We start from the raw sequence: 22,674 nt of genomic DNA on the forward strand, positions 1-22,674 counted from the left end.
TGTGCCCACAGAGTCTCCTGTGGCCATTGTCACTCCTGTTGGCCCTGTGCGTGTCAGGGTGGGCGAACCCATTAACCTGGAATGCCAGGCGTCAGGAGAGCCCCGCCCCTCAGTCTCATGGCACAGGCTGGACAGCAACCGCAAGACCATGCTGAGCAGCCCTGTGCCCATGAAGTCCAATGCAGTCATGCAGGTACTGGTACCGTTATACGTATGTATGTCTGATGACACCATCAACATCTGTAGAACAGTTTAAGTCATACAGCTCTTCCGTGTCGCTATTTAAAGACTCGGCTTCAAAGCCAGTGTTTGAAATCACATTTGTTCCATTCTGAATTTGTGTATATTTGTATGGAGAGATCAAAGACTGTCAAATTAGTGGACGTAGCATCCTTTCTGAAGCGATCCAGCGGAGATTTAGTGATGGGTAAACATGGACCTCTGGGTACTGATCATAGACTTAAGCATGTGTTGTTTTTAAAAGTAAATTTGGATTGGATTCATCTGCAGTACAGAAAATCATCAAACTTTCCCTTTAAGTTACCAGCTAATGCTGAAGCTTCTTTCCTGTAGCTGTCACCCTACTGAACTCTTGCTCTGCATCCCGGTGACAATTTAACCTACTAAGCCCCCAAATTTGCACTACTTATAATATTACCACACTGCACATAGCTGTACATATCTGTCTATATGGTTCATTCAGTATATCCATATTTATTCTGTTTTTCTTATTATATATTCTATTAATACACTGCATTTATCTATATCTATTTTATTCTTACTACTAGTGTAATGTCACTGCTACTACATTGCACATATCTGTACATGTTGTTCATACATTGTTCATTTTACATAGCCACATTTATTCTTCTCTTATAACTGCAATATGTTTCCTGTCCTGTCTATGCACCACCTGTCTATACTTGAATATCACATTGCACTTTTCTGCTTTTTTTTGCACTTCTGGTTGGACGCAAACTGCATTTCGCTGTCTTTGTAAAGTTGAATCTAATCTCATCTTGTTTGGCAGAACGCTGAATATAACATTTTTAGGCGACCAAATGTTCCTATTAACTTTGAAGTAAAAAACACACAGTGACAGGGTCAACGTTTGAGATGATATTGACATGGACAACACCCAAAAACAAGTTCAGGTCTGTTTAAATGTCCACAGGGCCATGGTTAGCATTGCTAAGCCTCTCTTATGATTGACAGGTTAACGTGTAGCCACGCCTCTAAAGCACTCCCTGCTTTATTGTCTATTTTAAAATAAATGGAACCATAATTGACAAAATGGACATGCTGTATTGAAGAAGACTTTAAAGTAGCAATTGAGGCCATTAAGTCATAATGAAGAGGTTTATGAAGGTAATAAATAAAGTGAAAAGTAGGGTCATTTCCCCATAGACTTCCATAGAATCTGACTTCTTTTCGGAGCCAGTGGAGTCCTCCCCTGCTGGAAATGAGATAGAATGCAGCTCTAAGGCACTTCCGCATTGGCTTCACTTTTTAGACCCTGTTTATGGGTGAGATATTACCTTTTTTCCTCTTGCGCAGATACTGGTGGCACGTCGAGAAGACAGTGGCACGTATGTGTGCACAGCTCGCAACAACGAGGGCACTACGGAGACCAAGGTGGAGGTCATTGTCGAGGGAGGCTCTCAAGTACCCACAGTGCCCAGGGCCTCTGTTCCTGAGCCGCTGATGATTGTGGTGGAGGGACAGACTGCCACGCTGCGCTGTGAGGCCCACGGTAATGATGGCAAAAAAAAAAATCTCATTTTTCAGCTGGAATTCCCCTTTTTTTATGTTTAGTTTTTTCTGTGGCACTTTTTATGTTGTATCACCGTACCAAAGACAGTCTAAAGAAATTCCTACACCATCTTTTTTTTATTGCACGTGAACTCCATGAGAATAAAAATGTTTTGTTTTCTATTAAAATTTGCATTTTAAAATTAGCCCAGCATAGAACTTGCGTTTTGTTCTCCAATTTGCTTTTCTAGGTGTCCCGTCCCCGACGATCACCTGGACCAAGCTGCGGTCTCCTCTGCCTTGGAGACACAAGATGGTGAACAACAGCTTGGTGCTGCCCACAGTGGGCCGCCAAGACTCTGGAGAGTACATCTGCACTGCCACCAACAACATGGGCACCACTGAAGTCACCATCATGCTAGATGTAGAGAGTGAGTTTTGTGGTTTTGTTGTTTGCTGTCATTTTATTTTAACGTATTCATTTTGTTTTACTCTGCTTTAAAGGGATCATGGACTTACAGTGATATACTGTCCAGTCAATAGAAATCCAGTCTCGCAGTGCCAGATCTTCCTCCACAGCGCTACTGAGGAGGGTCTGGCTAGTCCACACAGCATTCCGGGATAGCAGAAAAAACGTGCTCTGGTTTATTGGCATTTCTTTAAACCAATCACAATCGTCTTGGACGCAATGATGTTGCGACTGCAAAATAGCCTCGGGAAGGAACTTGTTTTGGTGGAACATGTGCTCGCTCAAAAGTTGTTTGAGAGAACTCAAATTGGACAGATAGTCTAGCTAGCTGTCTGGATTTACCCTGCATAGATCTGAGTAGCAGTTAACCATAGTCCTCAGAAATCCACCGGAGTTTAGAATGCCGACACAAAGAAAGAGGAAGGAAACTGACATTCAGCCGAAAATGAGGGACATCCAGCGAATTTTCCAGCAGCACCTGAACAATTCCAAAAATGAAACGTCGTCGATATAGTGTTTTTGCAGTTTATACTATCTCTTGAAAAAACACGTAAACTTGGTAAATTTTTTCCTCCTATGTCTAGCCCCTCCTTACGCCACTTCTGTGCCTGACGATGTGGCTGTGCGAGTCGGGGAGGTGATCAGGTTGCAGTGCCTGGCTCATGGCACTCCTCCTCTGACCTACACTTGGACCAAGCTGGATGGAAACCTGCCCCCGAGGGCCCAGGTTAGCGGCGGGGATCTCCAGATCAACCTGGCTACCGCCGAGGACGCTGGCAGCTATAAGTGCGTGGCCAGCAACAAAGTAGCCAAAAGCGAAGTGATCGCTAAAGTCACAGTCAGATGTAAGTTTGCTGATAATATAATGATTTGACAAGTTGAGAACTTAACTCTTTCATACAGTACAGGCCAAAAGTTTGGACACACCTTCCCATTCAATGTGTTTCTTTATTTTCATGACTATTTACATTGTAGATTCTCACTGAAGGCATCAAAACTAATAATGAACACATATGGAATTATGTACTTAACAATAAAGTGTGAAATAACTGAAAACATGTCTTATATTTTAGATTCCATCCAAGTAGCCACCCTTTGCTTTTTTTGATAACTCTGCAAACCCTTGGTGTTCTCTCAATGAGCTTCATGTGGTAGTCACCTGAAATGGTTTTCACTTCACAGGTGTGCTTTGTCAGGGTTAATTAGTGGAAGTTTTTCCCTTATTAATAAAAAATCAAAGGGTGGCTACTTTGAAGAATCTAAAATATAAGACATGTTTTCAGTTATTTCACACTGTTGTTAAGTACATAATTCCATATGTGTTCATTCATAGTTTTGATAACTTCAGTGAGAATCTACAATGTAAATAGTCATGAAAATAAAAGGAAACGCATTGAATGAGAAGGTGTGTCCAAACTTTTAGCCTGTACTGTACATGAATTATGACAACCTCAGTCCCCCCTTCCCCCAAATGTTTTTATTCTTCTTTAGGAAAAAATAAATAAATGGAGCTGTCAATTTTTAAAGGAGTTTTTCACATGTCCAATCAGGTGGACTGCTTCGTTTTGAGTTATTAACTGAAGAAATATGAATCGTATAAAATAATTTTTTTAATGGTGTTAAACTAATGTGTTCACATATAACATATTCTAATACCGTTCAATGCAAAGCAAAAATAGTGAACCTCGCTCATAACTCCTCAGAACTCACCACCACCACCACCACCCCTTTACTCACTTTACTCAACTAATCTGCACAAAGTTTTTAGTTTTTGTTATAAAACCTGCTAATTATGTTCCAAAGATTCGCAACGAGGCAAATAGAAACTTGCAGCTATTTGTACTACTCTACTGCTTGCACGTAGATGCAAGTTTCAACTCGCTTTTGTCACATTAATGTAAACTTTACATTAGAGACTGATACGCACCAGATATGCACAAACATGCTTTTTCTCTCCTACAGGTGTAGCAAATGTTGATCTCAAGATTAAAAATGATTTGTGATGAAGAGCAAGACCTAAATCAGGTCTCTTTCCTTCCCCTCTGTAGCCCCCTTGGCAGTGCGTGTATCACCCCAGGTTGAAGTCAAGGCCCAGGGCAGTGCTGTGGAGTTCACCTGCTCAGCAGCAGGTGGCATAGAAACCAAAATTGAGTGGCTGAAGGAAGGAGGAGCCCTGCCACCGAACCACCATATCAAGGATGGGGTGCTCAGGTGACTCATACACACACCATATGTTGGTTTGTTGAAAGCACACAAAAATACCAGATTAAAAAACAGCTCTAAATGTATCGATATGTAAGACCCAACTGCCAGAATTGCATTACCCATTAACGGCAATAATGAGTTTCAGTAGTCAGTTTCCCTTGTATTTAAAGCAAAGTTTTATTCCAAAACATATTTAGCACAACATATACATATGTACTTAAAGGACAAGGCTGGCAACCATCTATATTTGTATTATTGTCAATAAATCCCTTGGGTAAAACTATTTTCAAATGTATTTGGTGCTGTAGTATTTAAAGCAGTAGTACGATGTAAAGTATGTGGGATTGACTCAAAATAAACTACACTGCTCATGTCTTTCTTAATAAAGGAACATGTGCAACAGTGTGGCTCATTAATGTATTTCTAATTCCAATTTTAGTTCCATGCTTCAGATGAATACGCTATATCTGGCTTTGGCTAAACTGATTTGTTAGTAGGGTGAATTCATTGCTGGTTTTACTCTTATCATGGACATTTTTTGACAGTAAGACAAATATAAAATATCACCAGACTTAAAGTTTTATGTCATAACTTTTTTATACAATGAACGTCCATTACATTCAAGCCATTCCCAGATGAGTTGATACAAAGCTAATTAAGACTGTCAGCTCCACAAAACTCTCTCTGTATTTCTCAGTATGGCTGTGTTCAGAAATTGGTGTCGTCCGGTGACTTTCGCATGCAGAAACTCGAGTGAAGATAATTACCTCTTCTGAAGAGTTTTTTTAATCCTCCGTGTCCTCCTTGGTTAAGTAGCAACTGGGTGGAATAGGGGTGGGGTTGACGCGCAATCCCGGAAGGCTTGTGTCACGTGGATGCACCCACAGAGTTGTCATTAAATTAGAATTCCTCATGGGGGAGACAGAAACTATGCACTTTATCTTTAAGTCTAAATCAGAATCAGAAAACATTCAAATCCACTGATTATCCCTTTAATATTTTGAATAAAAAACCCTAACCACAGCTTGTTTTCAATGTGTAAGTGTAATTTAATGTCTCTCTGTAGGATTGAGAACCTTGAGCAGAGCAACGAAGGCGTGTATATCTGCAGAGCCAGCAGTGTGTATGGTCAGGCCCAGGATACTGCTAGGTTGACCATCCAAGGTCCGTTACATTCACTGCAAATACACCAGTATATACCCTGCTTCACCAAAGCCAAAAAAGAACATGCTCCTTTACCCTTCTTTACTACAGCCCTGCCAAAGGTGATGATCAACGTGCGTACCTCAGTGCAGACCGTGATGATAGGGAACTCTGTGGAGTTTGAGTGCCAGGCTGTTGGCGACCCAGAGCCCACAGTTAAGTGGAGCAAAGTGGGCGGGTCTCTGCCCGCTCACATCATGGTGAAGGGCGGCATGCTGAGGATCGATCAGGTGACGGAGGCCGACGCCGGGCAGTACCGCTGTACGGCCACCAACGACGTAGGCTCGGTACAGTCCCAGGTGGTCCTTCACGTCCAGTGTGAGTGCACAGGGGCGCTTAACCCTCGTGTTGTCTTCCCGTCGACTGTGCAACTTTTTGTTTTTCTGGGTCAAAATTTTAAATTGAAACTTTTTTTTCAACGTTTTGGTCATCTTTTTCAACACTTTTATTGCTTTTTTCCCGATGTCTTTAAGTTTTTTTGTCCTTTTTACCAATGTTTTTGTTGATTTGTTTTTCTGCGCTTTTTTTTTTTTTGACATTTTAGTTGTTTTTTTCCACGTTTGACAATTTTGTCACTTTTTTCAACGTTCTTTTACAAAAAATAAATTCAGATGCTACAAAATTGAATGAAACACCCAAATTCAATGAAAGTAGTGAACTGATCATTTATTTTACTTGTGAAGATCGATGTATGGAACCATCCACGTTATTTCTTTTGACAATTTGGTTGATGGAAACCCGAATTTCTGCTACGGAAACATTTTGAAAATGGGTCAAATTTGATCCGAGGACAATAGGAGGGTTAAACACATTATTTTCCTTCCATTACACACACAGAAGTGCATGCATGTGAACAGACACTGATGCATTGTGCTGGCACCACCTCATTTAAACCCTCTTCCTGTTTGCACAGCCCTTCCTCAAATTGCTGCGCTGCCTGAAACTAAGGAGGTCACAGTTGGGTCTGATGCAGTCTTGCCCTGTGTGGCTACAGGATACCCTGTACCTGAGATCAAATGGTCCAAGGTAACCAAGATATTTCTGTAATTCAGTGTGTTTGGGAACTCTTTTGAATAATCTATAGAGAGCCAAAGTCACGGCCTTCTACTTCCGGTCCATGGGACCTATCTTTTGAAAAAAATATGAACGGGAGTCAATGGAGAGATAATAATTATTTTTTGGTCCGGTTCGAATTGAGCCATGAATTACAAATATGATGTTCGTCAATTTAAAAGATAATTTTTCAACCGAAGAAAGTCTCAGTTAGCCGTAGGTTTATCATATGACCACTTAGTTTTGTGTGAAACCGCTCAGTGAACTACATCTCTCGTCTCACACAATTTACGTCACCTAGCTTGATGCTCGGCTTGCTCGCTAGCTAGCTAGCTTAGCTCTGTTCCACAACACATGTAACGTTATCTTACCTGCTGTGTTTTATCCAGTCAAGTGTTTTCAGCAGATTAGCAAAAGAACCAGCGAGAGATCCTCTGCTCATTAGAGTAACGTTCCATCCCCGGTACGATACACACAGACACATCGTAGCTTCAGCGAGACGTCATCCATGCGACTTTGAAGTGGGCAGTCTTTCTAATTACGTATTTTCACAGTCTTATACTTCAACAGTTTAACAATAAACTGAGACTTTGACCTTGCGAAATTATGTATTAAACTGATGAACATCATATGTGTAATTCATGGCTCAATTTGTCTTTCCCCATTCACTCCCGTTCATATTTTTTCCAAGTTAAGGTGAGGGACTTCGCCTCTCTATGATGTCTAAGTCTAGATTTGTTTTTTGAAGAGAGTAAATGTTTTGTTGATGCTAAAATGATCAAAATACTGACACTGTCACTGTGTCTATTTCTGTATGTAGGTGGAAGGAGAGCTTCCTCCTAAGTGTTTCCAGGATGTCAACGCGCTGACAGTTCCTCGGGTCACCCACGAGGATTCTGGGACATATGTCTGCACCGCCTCTAACAAACAGGGAAAAGTGGAAGCCTTTACTACACTTGAAGTGCACGGTTAGTCTACGGAGTTGGAAATTCTTTATTAGAAATAACCCCTTGAGATGTAGCATCTCGTTTTTCGAGGGGGTCCTTAGCGACATAAATATACACTGCAATCACAATTAGACACAGCAGTTAATAAAACGACAACGACAGCCACAAACAAAGACAGGGGAAAAGAAAAAAAAAGCATCAGGATCAGGCAATTATATTCAAGTGTTAAATTGGATATTAGTAATAATATTGGAAGTGGTGGTTGCATTGTTAGCATGCTGTTGTAGAGGTGTTGTACATGTACAGTTGGTTCTGTAATAAGAAGACAGGACATTTTTAAAGGAGTGGAGAGGTGAAATGGATTAAATGTTTACAGGTAGGTTATTTCAATATATTTCAAAAGGGGGCTTGAGCTGTTTTAGATAAATAGGGTCATTGAAAAGGAGTGCATTGTACTGCAGGAAGGAATGCTAATTTTCTAAATGTCTGTATCAGAAATATGGGTTCCTTTTTAACTTCCTAATTTTAATTAACCAAAAATAACATGGATGATTCCATACAACGCGCTTCGCAAGAACAACAAAAGATCGGATCTCTTAATTTCAATGAATTTGGGGTGTTTTGTTAAATTTTTTAGCATTTGAAAAAGAAATTGAAACGTTTCAAAACAGTATCCCAACTGAACGTTGACATATACCAGTCTGTGATTATCCTTCCTTTAATATTAGTCTAAATAGTTGATAATTTCCGCTTTTTTAACTCAAGGATTATGTATAATTTCCTATAAATGAGGTATACTGACCATGACTTCCAAAAATACGTGTAAAACTAGTAATAAGTTGGTGTTAGTGGTGTTTATACACGGTAGTGAAAAGAAGCATAAAACAGCAACAACAATGAAAAGCGCCAAAAACATTGAAAAAAGCACCAAAAGTGTCGAAAAAAGGGACAAAAACATCAGAAAAAGTGTGGAATTTTTTGTTTTGGCCCGGGAGGACGACAAGTGCATGGTCCAATGGAAGACAACACAAGGGTTAATAAATAAATGAAAGAATGGTTTTGACTGTATCTAACTATGAGATTATGTGCATTTCTTTTTCCAGAGAGAGTGATGCCATACTTTGCCCAGGAACCTGTGTCCTACCTCACCCTGCCCACCATCAAAAATGCCTACAAGGCTTTCAGCATTAAGATCAACTTCAGACCTGATAATGTGGATGGTACAACCTTAAATTTGCTTCACAGTTAAATTGTATAGTTTATTATTTCACACTTTTTTTTTTTCGTGTCGAATCTTTCAGCGTGGTAATGTTACTATGATTGTCATTATTTCCTCATGTATAATTTCACTGCGTCTTCTGTCCCTTCCCTCTCTCCCTCACCTCTTCCTCTCACCTTCATGGTGGTGGTGGGAAGGTCTCATATTGTACGCTGGTGAGTCTCAGTGCTGGAGAACCACAGGAAACTCCAGACTGTTGATGATGATGTTGGCAGTACTGCTTTTCCGCCTTCTGTGATTCTTTCACATAATGCATCCAGCTCAGAGCTGATTTAGGAGCCGTGAAAGACATGCAAGAAGATGGCGCATGGCCTATGTTTTCATACAGGCTTTTTTTCTTCGGTCATGATCACAAAACCACATCCTAGCTTGTTACAAATCTGCTTTTACTTTTCTTCATTAGCTTCTACACTGCCTACACAGCAGGACTGCTGCTTAAAATCCCAGTCCTTGTATGCTAGACGTGTTGAATGCAATGCTGCACACATATTTCTGTAGGTGTTCTTTTATTTAGACATCACTGCCGTTTTGAAAGAGCCACAGTTAGTCAAATTGCCTTTGCAAAGAAATATGGTTCCTTTTAACCAACCCACAGTTGGTGCCAGATGTGTGGGGACACGACAGCAAACACGTTACAATAAAATGTTTGGAAAATCAAAGGAAAATATACGGATTGGCTGGCGACTTATTTGTGGCTGCCTGTTTGGATCTTTTGCTGTCTCAGCACATCCCACGCATCAGGTATCGAACTGAAACAAACAAGCTACAAATGTATTGCAAAAGCTATTTGAACACGCTTGACTCCTAACATCTACAGCATATTTGTATGTCTAAACTTACCTTACACTTGAACAACTTTTTGTTGCACATTAATGCATTCTACTCGCTCTCAGTCACTTATTTTCACAACTATCAGAGCTGATGTAGATGGACATCTAAGAGGGCATGTTCCCACTTCCCCATGAGTCTCTGTGGCTCATGCAAAGCATGTGTTCCCGGCATGTGGAGATGGAAAAAAAGAGGACTGGTAGTATGGTGTGCCCAGTGATGCCCAGATAGGATGGCAGGTCATAACCTGGCTTTGGTTGGCTTTAAACTAGCCTCACCATAGCATGCTGCTTTACCATCCAGCATCCAAGAGTTTAACTTTTTTTTTATGAATGACTCAATTGCAAACAATATCCATCCTAATCTAGTCACTTACTCTCATATTTAGGGCCCTATCTTGCACCCAGCGCAGCAAGGCGCAATGCCCAACACAGGTGTCTTTGCTAGTTTAAGACCAGCGCCCGCGTCGCTTAAATAGCAAATGCACCTGTGCCCATCTTTGCGCCCATGGGCGTGCTGGTCTTACAGGGAGGTGTGTTCAGGTGAATTCTTGGCGAAATTCTTCTATTGCTATCTTGAGGCAGCTATCTTGACCAACAAAAACCTGGTCTAAAGTCAATAGCGCAGCATTTCATTGTTATTTTAACAGCGCATTAGCAAAATGGGCTTAGGCTCATGCACAGCGCGCACACACTATGCTTGTTACACACACAGGGAAGCGCAGCAGCACACACACATGCAAAAGATCACAAATAAAAATATTACGGTACAAATCCGCCATCATAATAGCAATGCGCCAAGGTCCAAACGCGCCTGGCTTTTAAAGGGAATGGGAGATGACGCTCTGATTGGTTTATTCCATGTTACGCCCAAAACACACCTATTCATGAAGACACTAAGTACAACCCTTTAGAACCATGCGCCCGGCGCACGGACCCTTTTTTCCGGCGTCGAATTAGCAAAAGTGGACGCTTCACGCCGTGCGCTTGGATTGTTAAAATAGGGCCCTTAGTCTTAAATCTTGGTTTTCCTGAGTGGAAAAGTCTAATGGGATCAGATGGTTATTTCAGGAATGCAGGAGAAAGCTGAATAAGGGAAATTGTTCCAATAAAACAATTCTTGAAATAACTGTAAGATTCCCCTTGTTTAAAATAAAACTACTAGATTTTGTTTTTGACTTATTGAGATGGATATTATTGTAGGGTATGCATTTATGATTAAGTTTATACAGGTTCTCACTCGTCCTGTTTTTGTGGTGTAGGTATGATCCTCTACAACGGCCAGAGAAGGACCACAGGAGCAGACTTTATCTCTCTGGGACTTGTGGGCGGCCGCTTGGAGTTCAGGTCAGTTTGTGCTGATCTTAAAAAGTACTTCTAATTGGCTAAAAAAAAAAACAGCACGACGATCTTGTTGATAATAATTCTGATGCGGTCTCAGGTTTGACGTGGGCTCCGGCATGGCCTCCATACGCGACCCTAACCCTGTCAAACTGGGAGAGTTTCACACAGTTGAGCTGTATCGCAACCACACTTTGGGCTATATCATTGTAGACGGAGGGGAGCCCATCAACGGCAGCTCACAGGTACTTCTGTCAATAGGAATTTAACTCTCACTGTCACATAATTTGCATTTGATCTATTGAAGTCATTTAATAAGTTTTTCATATGTGCACATTTCCTGTCCTCAGGGCAAGTTCCAGGGCCTGGATCTGAATGAGGAGCTGCATGTGGGTGGTTACCCCAACTACACGGTCCTCGCCAAAACTGCTGGAATCAAGACTGGTTTTGTTGGTAAGACATCACTCTGTTTACGCCATGACAGGAAATATAGGATGGAGAAAAAGTCCCCTTGGCTTGTAGACTTGTCCTTATTTCATATTTAATAATGAATTCATATTTAATCATATGCAGGCTGTATCCGTCAGCTGGTCATCCAAGGTGAGGAGGTTATCTTTAAAGACCTTGACCGCAGCTCTACTGGTGTCACAAACTGCCCCACCTGCAAAGACCACCCATGCCAGGTCAGTTACCTCCATCCACTAGAAGTATTTGTAGGATTTGGTCTGTGTTTAATTCCATAATATCCTGTTAAAGGTCCCATATTATACTCATTTTCAGGTTCATACTTTTATTTAGGGTTTCTATTAGAACATGTTTACATGCTTTAATGTTCACAAAACACATTATGTTTCTCATACTGTCCGTCAGTCTGAAACGCTATGCTTTAGTGCCGGTCTCTTTAACCCCCGCGCGTTGCTACGTTTTGTCGGGGCTCAATGTGGCCCCCGCGCTCTCGGAGTCTCTGCCCCCTCATTGCAGCCGGGGAATGACTGTAACGGCACTGTAGCTTCCCTTTCTACCTATATACAGTGTAGTTGTGACTTCACAACCGTACAGAAGTCCTGATGGCTCGTTTAAAGGCACAGTTTCTGAATATGGGCTGTGTGCATTTCTCTGAGCGTTTTGTTACTTTCACAGTTTATTTTATAGCACCTAAACCTGCTTTATAATAAAAAAGACATGGAAATCTCACTTTTTACAATACAGGACCTTTAATTTATTTCCATGTCATTATTCAGAATGGAGGGAAGTGTGAGGACTCAGAAGCCAGCTTGTATAAGTGCGGCTGCCCCAGAGGATTCACAGGCAGCAACTGCCAGCACCACTCATCCCTGCACTGTCACTCAGGTACATGTGGCTCTCCACCTGACTACACAAATAAATCAAAGTACCTGGATGATGCTACAGTGTCAACTCAATAACAGTGCAACTAGTTAATAATTGTGACTGCTTGTGACCTAAATTCCCACAGAGGCCTGCGGACCAGACGCCACTTGCATCAACCGCCAAAATGGCCTGGGCTATGACTGCCGCTGCCATCTTGGCAAGTTTGGAAACAAATGCATGGATGGTAAGACAGAAAGTTACTCTAATCTCCTATACAAACAATATTCCAAGTATTGTGTGAGGATATACTGTACAATATTGGTATAGATCATTTTTCCTTCAAAATATCCTTCAAGAACTGCCACTATTAAAGCGGACTGGGAAAAAGATGGGTAAGTGCATGCGAAATGGCCTATGGGACGAGAGTTTAACTATGTTACTGTCTAATACAGTTTTAAATCCTACATAGGTTACATTATTCCAAAGAAAAAAGTTGTTTTTGTTATTTTGTTTAGGGGGCATTCACTCCAAAAAAAAGTGATCCGGCAATTTACCCCCCAACAAAGCACAAGTAGATTTTATATTTCACAATTAGCCTACTGTTTTCCGTCAGATCGTGTATCGATCTCAACGTTTTTCGACAGCACTTGAAGGCAGCTTCGTTTCACAGAGAAAGCGAGAAAGCGAGAAAGAGACGAGCGAGACTTTGCGAGTGCTTTGTGGTTGCAGGAAGCATTCAGCTGTTACACAAAGTCCCGGCCAGTTCAGTGCTTGTGTTACGTTTTTTTTTTTTTTACCCACATTGTGTTTTAAAACTTTCTTGTGGCAGCGATAGAGGCAGTGATGTTTCCCGTTCACTGTACAGGATTCTCACACCACCTCAAACCATAGCTCTAAACACACCGACAAGTCTGATCTCCGGTCACATGATTGGCCACCGCAGCGTGACGTGGGGTTGCGTTTTTCCAAACGTGAGTCGGTCTCAACTTTTCACTGCAGGCCCTGCTGCATCCTAAACGCACTACCCCCATTCAAAATGAATGGAAACACCTGCGTTTTTTGCCGGACCGTCGAACGGCCGACGCAGGCTGCCTGAACGCAGCCTTATACAGAAAAGGAGCACTGTGATGACAATTTTGTATTTTGAAATAACGCTTCATAAAAAAAACTATCCTGGTTCACTTTAACTAGGGGAACTGGTGACCACTCCACTGTTTGATGGTGAGGAGTCATACATAGCCTATCCTCCCCTGACCAACGTCCATGATGACCTGCGTGTTGAGCTGGAGTTCAAGCCCATGGAAAGAGACGGCCTGATGTTTTTCTGTGGAGGGAAGAAAATGAAGGTGGAGGACTTTGTTGCCATCTCCATGGTGGAGGGACATGTAGAGTTCAGATTTGAACTGGGCACAGGTAAAGTATCAACACAAATTGCGTCGTCATTTTGATGAATGTATGAATACATTTGTCCTTTAAAATAAGTTTTCTGTTTCATAAATTAACATTATGAAGGTTTTTTCGGTGAGTTCGATGGTTATAGAGACTCAAATTGATTCTGGGCCTATCTTGATTTCCAGGCCAAGCAATCCTTCTCAGTTCAGAGCCAGTCTCTCTGGGCCAGTGGCACAGAGTTGTGGCCGAGCGAAACAAGAAGGCCGGCCACCTGAAAGTCGATCAAGGACCAGTGGAGAGGAAGACGTCTCCAGGAAGTACCCAGGGCCTCAATATCCACACCCCCATGTACCTGGGAGGAGTCCCCAGCATGGACATCCTGCCTAAGCCCGCCAATGTCAGCGAACTGTTTAAGGGCTGTATAGGAGAGGTGAGTTCTCTCTGTGCAAAGAAAAAACAAAAACATAAAAATTTTCAGTTTGTGGTAGCCAACAATGTGTCTGCGCTCCCTGCTTAGGTTGCCATCAACAACAAGAAGGTGGATCTGTCCTACAGCTTCACAGAAAGCAGATCTATCCGCAAGTGTGTGGACAACAGCCCCTGTGACCGCCGGCCCTGCCTGAATGGTGGTCACTGCATGTCGAGTGCTGAATATGAGTACCAATGCCTCTGTAAGGATGGATTTGAAGGTTAGTGCTCATGCTCACAGTTTGCTAAACACTGGAATCGCATGTGTCAGATCTGCCCAGAATTCCAGGCAGCATTTGCAACTATAATCTTTCTACATTGTTTGTTATTATTTGCGTCACAGTTCTGGATTCTGTTGCACAATCTGCACTGCATTTGTGTTTTCTGCCCATTCTTCACTTCACTTCCTATAAGTGGAAGAGCGTCAGAGCTGTGGCTGTGAGCTAAGGCGACCTCCTTACCTTTAAACTATGCTCATCAGCTTCTAGGAAATCCAACTTGTGGGTGCATCAGGATATAATATCTGGTTAAAAATTAATTTAAACAGATCTGCTTCTTGAAAAATATCTGAATTTTTTCAAATTGGTCAAACCCACCTCTGTCTAATTGCAGCGACGCAGGTTCAATTCAGCCCAAGACCATTTGTTCTAGGAAATGGGTACATATGAAGCTGGCTGCAGACGAGTTTAATGATAGCCAGACAGATTAATCTAAGAGGATGGATGAATGAAGGGGTGCCGTCAATCCAGGAGTGGATCTGTGAGATGGCTAGAGTGGCAGCGTTTGAAAAAATGTCAAATAAATGCAAGATTGAATGTTTACAATAGAAAATAGGGAAAGTACTTAAAGGACAATTCCGGCGCAAAATGAACTTAGGGGTTAATAACAGAACGATCATTCTCTGGGATATGTTTTCATGCTAATCGAATGTGACCAGTTAATCGCTTAATCAAACCGCTAATCAGCTTGTAACGCTAGTAGTCGGGGCACTGGTAAAGTAAAAAGAAATTGCTATTTCTATACCACTAACAAGGCTCAAAATAGCGCCACACTTCCACGGTAGCATGATGAGGGTCCCTACATGTAAACCAAAGCATTGAGAACTTTGTAAGTGTACAGACAGTTTATTAAAAAGATAAACCGGCGCCATCTTGGGAAAACAGTCACGACCAGTCGAACCACAAACGCTGTGCAACCAGTAACATAGCTCAAGTTCAAAATATAAACTCTTAATCTTAAAAATTGGTCAAATCCCCCCCCCCAAAAAGAGCATTTTCATGTATTATCTCCAAACCCTGTGAACTCGCCCCGCCTATGGCGTGAACCAACAACCTTTCGCCCCTGACGCATAACTGGGATGTGACCCCGCAGGTGAGCGTTGTGAGGTGGTGAAAGACGTGTGCCAGAGCAACCTTCAATGCCAGAATGGCGGCAGCTGCGTCGCCGGCCAGTGTGTGTGTGCGCCCGGCCACACAGGCCTGAACTGCGAAGAAAGTAAGTATTGACTAGCTACCCAACCATGTAATCCAAATGTGACATTAAAATCAAAGCCAGAAATAGCAGAACATGTGAGGGATAAAGTAATTCATTGCATTGCTAATTTATAGTCCTACAATTTCAGTAGCAGAATCTTTCTAAAAGATCTGGAGAACAAATCTCCAAAGCATTGGCCCCAGTACAGCACATGCTACTTACTGCACACCCCTGCATCCCATAGACAAAGATATTGGCCATCAAAGCCCAAAGACTAGACATGCAACCAGTAATGAGCCCATATGACTCACATTCTTCACAGTATGAAGCCCTTCTAACATCAGACAGATCACTCCCTTACTGATTTCGTATGTCTTACCCCTGCACTCTCATGGCTATATCCTGCACACACAGGCCAGGTCTCCAGCTTCCCCAAGGCCCTGAGGAATTTGGAAAGTAGCGAATCGAATGGTACAGTATCTCAATATTCAGTCTGCCTGACACCAATGTGACTAACAGGGGCCCATCTGAGCCTGAGGGGCCCCGCGTCCCTTCCAAGCTCAACCCGAACTGTCTATTGCCTAACACGTGTTTCACGCATACCAAACTTGCGTCTGTACTCAGCTGGCAACTGAGGCTCTCATCCCCATTGGAAAGTTGGGAGAGGGGAATTCTGCATCTATGCTAAAAAGGTAACAGGATGGTAGACTGTAGTTGGGAGATCAACTGATCCGTGCTGCCTGTTTTTTTGGACCCAAATGGAAATGTGGAATTCCCCTTGTATTTCTTTTTTTCCCTCTCATCATGTCAATGCCTGTAAGATGGTTACTCACAACATAAACACTCGTCTCCTTCCGTCTACTTCAAGAATGCCCGTCTGTAATACAAGAAAATACACAAGAATACTTGTTTTTGTCTCTGAAACTGTCTTAAGTCCAAACCTTTAATTTGCGCTGTTACTAACAACTCCAAACATGTCTGTTGAAAGCCCAGTGTGATGGTGTGTGGGTGAGATGAGACGTACGGTATTGCAAACATATTCTGTGCTTAATGTGGTATTTGTGCATGGACCCGTGGTGAGTTCGGTTTGATTTCTGTGAAAGGTCAGAGATGGTGGAGAGTGTGAGGAATGGCGAATAGCTTGCTCATGTGTTGGTGAGGAGTTGTCATGGACTGTCATGAGTTTGCATCATGGAGCCTGGTTTAGTTGTGCTGAAGATTGTTATTTTTTTGGGGGGGGGGTTGGAATTGCAGTATTTGCACCTAGATTTGGGCCGCATAAAGTGAGACAATGTGGCATTTGAGAGAAGAATTAACATTATCTTCCCCCCACAAATGAAAAGGAGAATTGCTAAGCATTAAAACACCCAATTTCTCATTTCTGTACACCTAGAGTATGTGCTTAAGGTGGCTATTGTTAGTTAACTGTAGCAAACTTTAAAAAAGATATAGCTTTGTAACTGAGTCAATTTGCTGACTTTATAAATATATTTACTTGTGCTACTGCCACGCTATATTTTAGCAGCATTTTAGTTGTATAACAAGAAGTAAACTTGTTTATTAAATGTATCTCTGAGTCGTTAAAACATAGAGTAACTAATTCAGTAATATCAGCTACGGGTGCGTTTTATTGCTTGTGAGTTCAACTTTTCAAAAGTTATCAAAAGGACAGACTATGTATTTTCTTCTATTAAAAGTTGCTTTAAACACCACCAACAAATACAAATACAAAGTGATTTCAGTGAAGAGATAGCTCTTTGTCTGTATCTGCCGGATCTAACCAAGCCTGTCTTACCAGGGTTTCTTCCATGCTTTCGCCACTGGAGGGCACCATAACAGTGAGAATGAACGTTCACAGCAGCTTTGCTATTATTAGAGTATCATTTTTGATGTGTATTTACTGTATTATTTCTAGATTCGCCATATCAGTACGCAGCTCATTTCCACGGTGATGGATACGTTGCCCTTCCCAGATCCATTTTTCCAAGAAGGTAACTGTGGTGTGCTTTTCGACACTATTTTACACTCACAGATGTATTATAGGAGTTGATGTTACAGTGCATCATGGGTAAATTTATAATTTTTTTGTAATCCTATTTATATTTAAAACAAACAAAACAGTATATGAAGATTAGAGTGTAGAAGACAAAGAACAAACAAACAAAACAAAAAAAGAGAATCCTAATATATGAAAGATCCTAACAACATACAGTAATATTTAAAATAAAAATAAATTTACACATAAGGAGGATAGCATAAAGAATACCAGATAGCACACTAGACACAGTAAGCTACATACCCCACAATATCTTCCAATAATCAAGTAGCCCTAATGTGGATATAATGACTAAGTGGGTAAAGGCCAATAATACAACAGTCTGCTAAGTTCAGAAAATGACATCACTTTACCGTAATGCAGCCTTTAAAACCAGGAAAGGTTGTGTCATGATGCGATATTACTCTATCCAAAGTTTCAGACGATATCTAGCCCCATATATCGATATCGATTCAATATCGATATATTGCCCAGCCCTACATTGTGATATACCAAGTGAGTGTGGGTAAAAGGATTGATTGAATGATGATTGAAATGATTTTTTTTTTTTTAGTCCCCATGACTCGCCAGAGACCATCGAACTGGAGATCAACACAAGCTCCTCTGAGGGGCTGATCTTGTGGCAGGGAGTGGTAAGTCCTGCTCCCATCTTGAGACTTATTTATACTGTAGGACTGAGCCATGGTTTAATCCAAATCTTAAACCTGATACTCACATCCTTCCCCTCCACCTTCTCATCCTCACCCTAACTTTGCTGCTGCACTTGAGCACTCTTAATCATCACCATTACCTCCTCTGTAAAGCAGTGATGCTCATTAATGTTCTCCTAGCATTCAGGGAGCAATTTCTTTTTTTAACTTACGTGTCCCCAATAATATATCCCTTATACAATACTGCATTTTTTTTCTTTCATTTCAGTGTTCACTGTCTCAATCGTACTTGTGCCGCTGAGGCTGTGACATTGTTGGGCATGTTGGCTGCGAGCCCGGCTCTATCTCACACCACTAAATAAATGCATGTTGCTTCTCTAACTCACCCTCCATTTTCCTCAGGAGACCAAAGGCGCACGCAATTTGCGAAAGGTGCATGCTAGTAAAAAGGTATCCACTCAAACACAAGACACTCCTCATTCATTTTTGCATGTTTCATAACATGTGCTTTACATTCAAATATGTACAGTCGATGCTGATGATTAATGTCATTTGAATGTCTGTGTTTGGTTTGCACAATGTCCATGATGGCTTCTATTGCCACTGTTATTTAGCATGGAAGGTTTTATCACACTTCTACAAATACTGTTGGGAGAAATCTGTCTGCATTGCTTCATGTTTGCTGTTAAAACAGTTGGTGTGGAAAGTGACTACAGGGCAGCTGCTCAGTGGTTCTCAGTATTCAATCACACAGCACCCTCTTCCTCTTCTGACTAAACACGTTTATTTTCAGGAACCTGGAGAAAACGGCAAAGGCAAGGACTTCATTAGCCTTGGGCTGCAGAATGGACACCTTGTTTTCAGGTGACTCAGCCTTGTAACCCTGTACTTCTGTTGACATCTTGATGAGTTTTATTTTCAGCTCATATAGTAAATGTTGTAGTAATGCTGACAATTTGTATGATATCCAGATACCAGTTGGGCAGCGGAGAGGCAGAAATCTTGTCCCAGAGGTCCATTAATGATGGGAGATGGCACAAGGTCACAGCAGTCAGGTATGTTTGCATATTATTAGGGACGCACATATGTATACCAATACCAGTATCGGGGTATCGGGTCTGAAACTGCGCTCATGTACTTGTACTTATACTCATAAAACTACTCTGATGCCGCACCAGATACCACATCATGAATCACTGCTTGTGACAGTAGTTAGCGCTACACTTGGCAGCAGACAGCGTTAACCTTCCGTTGGCTAATAGTTTGCTTAAACACGGTTAAAAATCTTAAAGCTAAACAGTGCTGCCTTTCATTCAAAAAGGTTCAAACACCGGGACGTGCAACAGTCTGTAACGTTAACCAAAGACATAGCATAGCTTACCGGTTGCCTGCAGATTCACTTTTCCACATACCATGACCACTGAGATGATGGAGAAACAACAGAACTGCTAAACCCCCATGCTTCCTTGAAGTGTGGCAACATTTTGCATTCCCTATGATTTATGTAAACAAACCACGAATGATAAAGCATATGGGCACCAGCTATTTATATATATATATACAGTACAGGCCAAAAGTTTGGACACACCTTCTCATTCAATGCATTTCCTTTTTATTTTCATGACTATTTACATTGTAGATTTTCACTGAAGGCATCAAAACTATGAATGAACACATATGGAATTAGGTACTTAACAAAAAAGTGTGAAATAACTGAAAACATGTCTTATATTTTAGATTCTTCAAAGTAGCCACCCTTTGCTTTTTTATTAATAAGGGAAAAAATTCCACTAATTAACCCTGACAAAGCACATCTGTGAAGTGAAAACCATTTCAGGTGACTACCTCATGAAGCTCATTGAGAGAACACCAAGGGTTTGCAGAGTTATCAAAAAAAGCAAAAGGTGGCTACTTTGAAGAATCTAAAATATAAGACATGTTTTCAGTTATTTCACACTTTTTTGTTAAGTACATAATTCCATATGTGTTCATTCATAGTTTTGATGCCTTCAGTGAGAATCTACAATGTAAATAGTCATGAAAATAAAGAAACCGCATTGAATGAGAAGGTGTGTCCAAACTTTTGGCCTGTACTGTGTGTATGTATATATATATATATATATATATATATATATATATATATATATATATATACACACACACACACACACACACACACACACACACACACCATGTGACCAACCAATTACTGGAACTTCAAAGATTTAGCTAACAGTAGTGAAATTACTAATAGGCTGCTAATTACAATAGCTAAAAACACAAAACAAATCCAATCATTTAAAACTATCAGCTTTGAAAAATGTTCACCCATGCTATATTTAGGCTAACTCATGTTCTCTTGTCATATAATTAGCCCAATACATTTGGACCTCACTAATGTGTTCTGTATTTTTGTTAATGATAATGTACCAGCTTTATTAGCTATTATCCATATATCAACTGATTTGGCTGTGCATCTGCAGTGCTTTATTGAGTTGTGTTTGATTCCTGATGTTCCTCTTTTCACGCAGAACTGGAAAAGATGGATACATCCAGATTGACGGAGGAGCCACGCTACATGGACAGTCTAAAGGCAAAAGCCTCATGGTCAACACTAAAGGCAATTTATACCTTGGTGAGTGGATTGAAAGTATGGAGGCCTGGAACTGACAAAATCTAGTGAAAGATTAACAGACAAGTCATATAGCTGAAAACATTACTAAATAATATTTTTGGTTAATAAAGAATTAAAATGGAGGGTGAAATAATGTAAAGCTTTATACTTTTCCTTTTAACAGTTTGTAAAAGAAAATTGTGTGGCTAGCTAATGTATATGAAACCAGTGGTAGCTAAACACACCCAGCCAGGCTTTTCAGCTAGCTGAGGCTAGCCTTCTTCATAAAACTACTGCTGCACACTGCTCACTGTGTAACCTCTTGTAACAGCTAAAGCATTTTGGCCTGCAAGCTAACACTAACAAAGTTAGCTAGCTAATAATACTTGTACGTCTATACTACGTCTTTTTTAACATTATTTAAATTATTATATTATTAGCATTATCTTTATCTTCAAGTGCATGTCTTTTGTCTTCATCAACAACCCCGATGGAAATAGATGCATTAGTGAGTTTAGCTTCCAGTGTTTTTAGTTAGGCCAGCTATCCACACAATTAAGCTAGCTATGCTCTCGATTGCTCCACTAATGTTACACATTTTACTATATTTTGTCAGTTTTGTTGCTCCATTTAAAAGAGTTGCACAATTTGAAAATGTTTACTCAATTTTCTGTAGTACTTTAGTAATCTGGGTCATTTAGGGTCAGTTAGCATTAGCTGTATGAGACCAACATTTTCTCAAAGCTGCTTTGTGGATCCAAATAGAGCTCAACAGTTTTGGCCTTAAGTAAAAATCCCATGGATTTTCTCCACAAGGATTTTGATTATTAGCCATTATGTCTAAACAATCCAAGGTAGACTGACCACGAGCTACGAGGATGTGAAATGAAAGTTTGTACTCCTGTAGAAGTCTGTATGAAATCAACCTTGTTTTAAGAATGTTTTTATTCACAATGTTATGGAGAAATACTACACTACCCACAATCCTAAGGGCAACCGTACAGGTTTCCATACACAGTCTTGTACCTTTGCCTTTTTTTTTACGTTTTCAAAATGTTCTTTTGCGCCGAATCAAATGTTGAATGGTCACGATTCAACTCGGAGCTGATTGGCTTGGTCCTAGGCTTAATTAAAACTCTTTATATAAGCATTTCATGAAACGTCAATGGAGATGTTAAATGGTGACAATCACTTCCGGAACCAGAGCCATTCAAAAAAGTGGGCGGTCACTGTTGAGCTCTATGTCCAAAGAGGAACTTCGACACTGGTTGCTTACTATGTGTGTGTGTTCTTATGTGACAGGCGGAGCCCCAGACATGTCTGCTATGACAGGAGGGAAGTTTCTGTCTGGAATGACGGGCTGCGTGAGGAACCTGGCACTAATGAACGCCCGGCCGGGACAGCAGCCAGCCCAGGCCATCGACCTGCAAACCTACGCAGCCCACGGCATCAACGTGCAGCCGTGCTCTTCATAGATCGCAGCACACACACACACAAGCACACAAACACACACATACACACACAGAGACTATGGAGTGATGTCAGACACACACACACACAGCAGACTCACACAGAGAGACTTGGTGCTTTGCTGCTACCAAAAAAAAAAAAAAAAA

The 22,674-nt window shown here is 41.1% G+C and overlaps 1 protein-coding gene across 13 annotated transcripts in view; it reads left to right on the forward strand.

Annotated features, from left to right (window-relative positions):
• hspg2 (heparan sulfate proteoglycan 2) overlaps positions 1-22,674 on the forward strand; it is a 125,139-nt gene extending 102,465 nt beyond the window's left edge. For 10 of the 13 annotated variants that reach the window (XM_039799814.1, XM_039799824.1, XM_039799823.1 and 7 more), the window contains 29 exons: positions 12-193; positions 1,558-1,753; positions 2,004-2,183; positions 2,806-3,066; positions 4,270-4,432; positions 5,493-5,590; positions 5,681-5,947; positions 6,543-6,655; positions 7,503-7,650; positions 8,733-8,849; positions 9,046-9,063; positions 10,998-11,082; positions 11,177-11,321; positions 11,427-11,529; positions 11,650-11,759; positions 12,318-12,426; positions 12,551-12,649; positions 13,597-13,818; positions 13,983-14,227; positions 14,315-14,486; positions 15,637-15,759; positions 16,153-16,209; positions 17,654-17,729; positions 18,348-18,426; positions 18,847-18,894; positions 19,238-19,308; positions 19,416-19,499; positions 20,976-21,079; positions 22,361-22,674. In XM_039799814.1, the coding sequence (XP_039655748.1) occupies positions 12-193; positions 1,558-1,753; positions 2,004-2,183; positions 2,806-3,066; positions 4,270-4,432; positions 5,493-5,590; positions 5,681-5,947; positions 6,543-6,655; positions 7,503-7,650; positions 8,733-8,849; positions 9,046-9,063; positions 10,998-11,082; positions 11,177-11,321; positions 11,427-11,529; positions 11,650-11,759; positions 12,318-12,426; positions 12,551-12,649; positions 13,597-13,818; positions 13,983-14,227; positions 14,315-14,486; positions 15,637-15,759; positions 16,153-16,209; positions 17,654-17,729; positions 18,348-18,426; positions 18,847-18,894; positions 19,238-19,308; positions 19,416-19,499; positions 20,976-21,079; positions 22,361-22,533 (3,848 nt within the window). In that variant the 3' untranslated portion in view covers positions 22,534-22,674. The remainder of the gene's footprint in view (positions 1-11; positions 194-1,557; positions 1,754-2,003; positions 2,184-2,805; positions 3,067-4,269; positions 4,433-5,492; positions 5,591-5,680; positions 5,948-6,542; positions 6,656-7,502; positions 7,651-8,732; positions 8,850-9,045; positions 9,064-10,997; positions 11,083-11,176; positions 11,322-11,426; positions 11,530-11,649; positions 11,760-12,317; positions 12,427-12,550; positions 12,650-13,596; positions 13,819-13,982; positions 14,228-14,314; positions 14,487-15,636; positions 15,760-16,152; positions 16,210-17,653; positions 17,730-18,347; positions 18,427-18,846; positions 18,895-19,237; positions 19,309-19,415; positions 19,500-20,975; positions 21,080-22,360) is intronic. The other 3 variants (XM_039799820.1, XM_039799821.1, XM_039799817.1) reach the window with 3 other exon arrangements.

The sequence above is a fragment of the Perca fluviatilis genome, chromosome 5, assembly GCF_010015445.1.
Source record: "Perca fluviatilis chromosome 5, GENO_Pfluv_1.0, whole genome shotgun sequence".
NCBI lineage: Eukaryota > Metazoa > Chordata > Actinopteri > Perciformes > Percidae > Perca > Perca fluviatilis.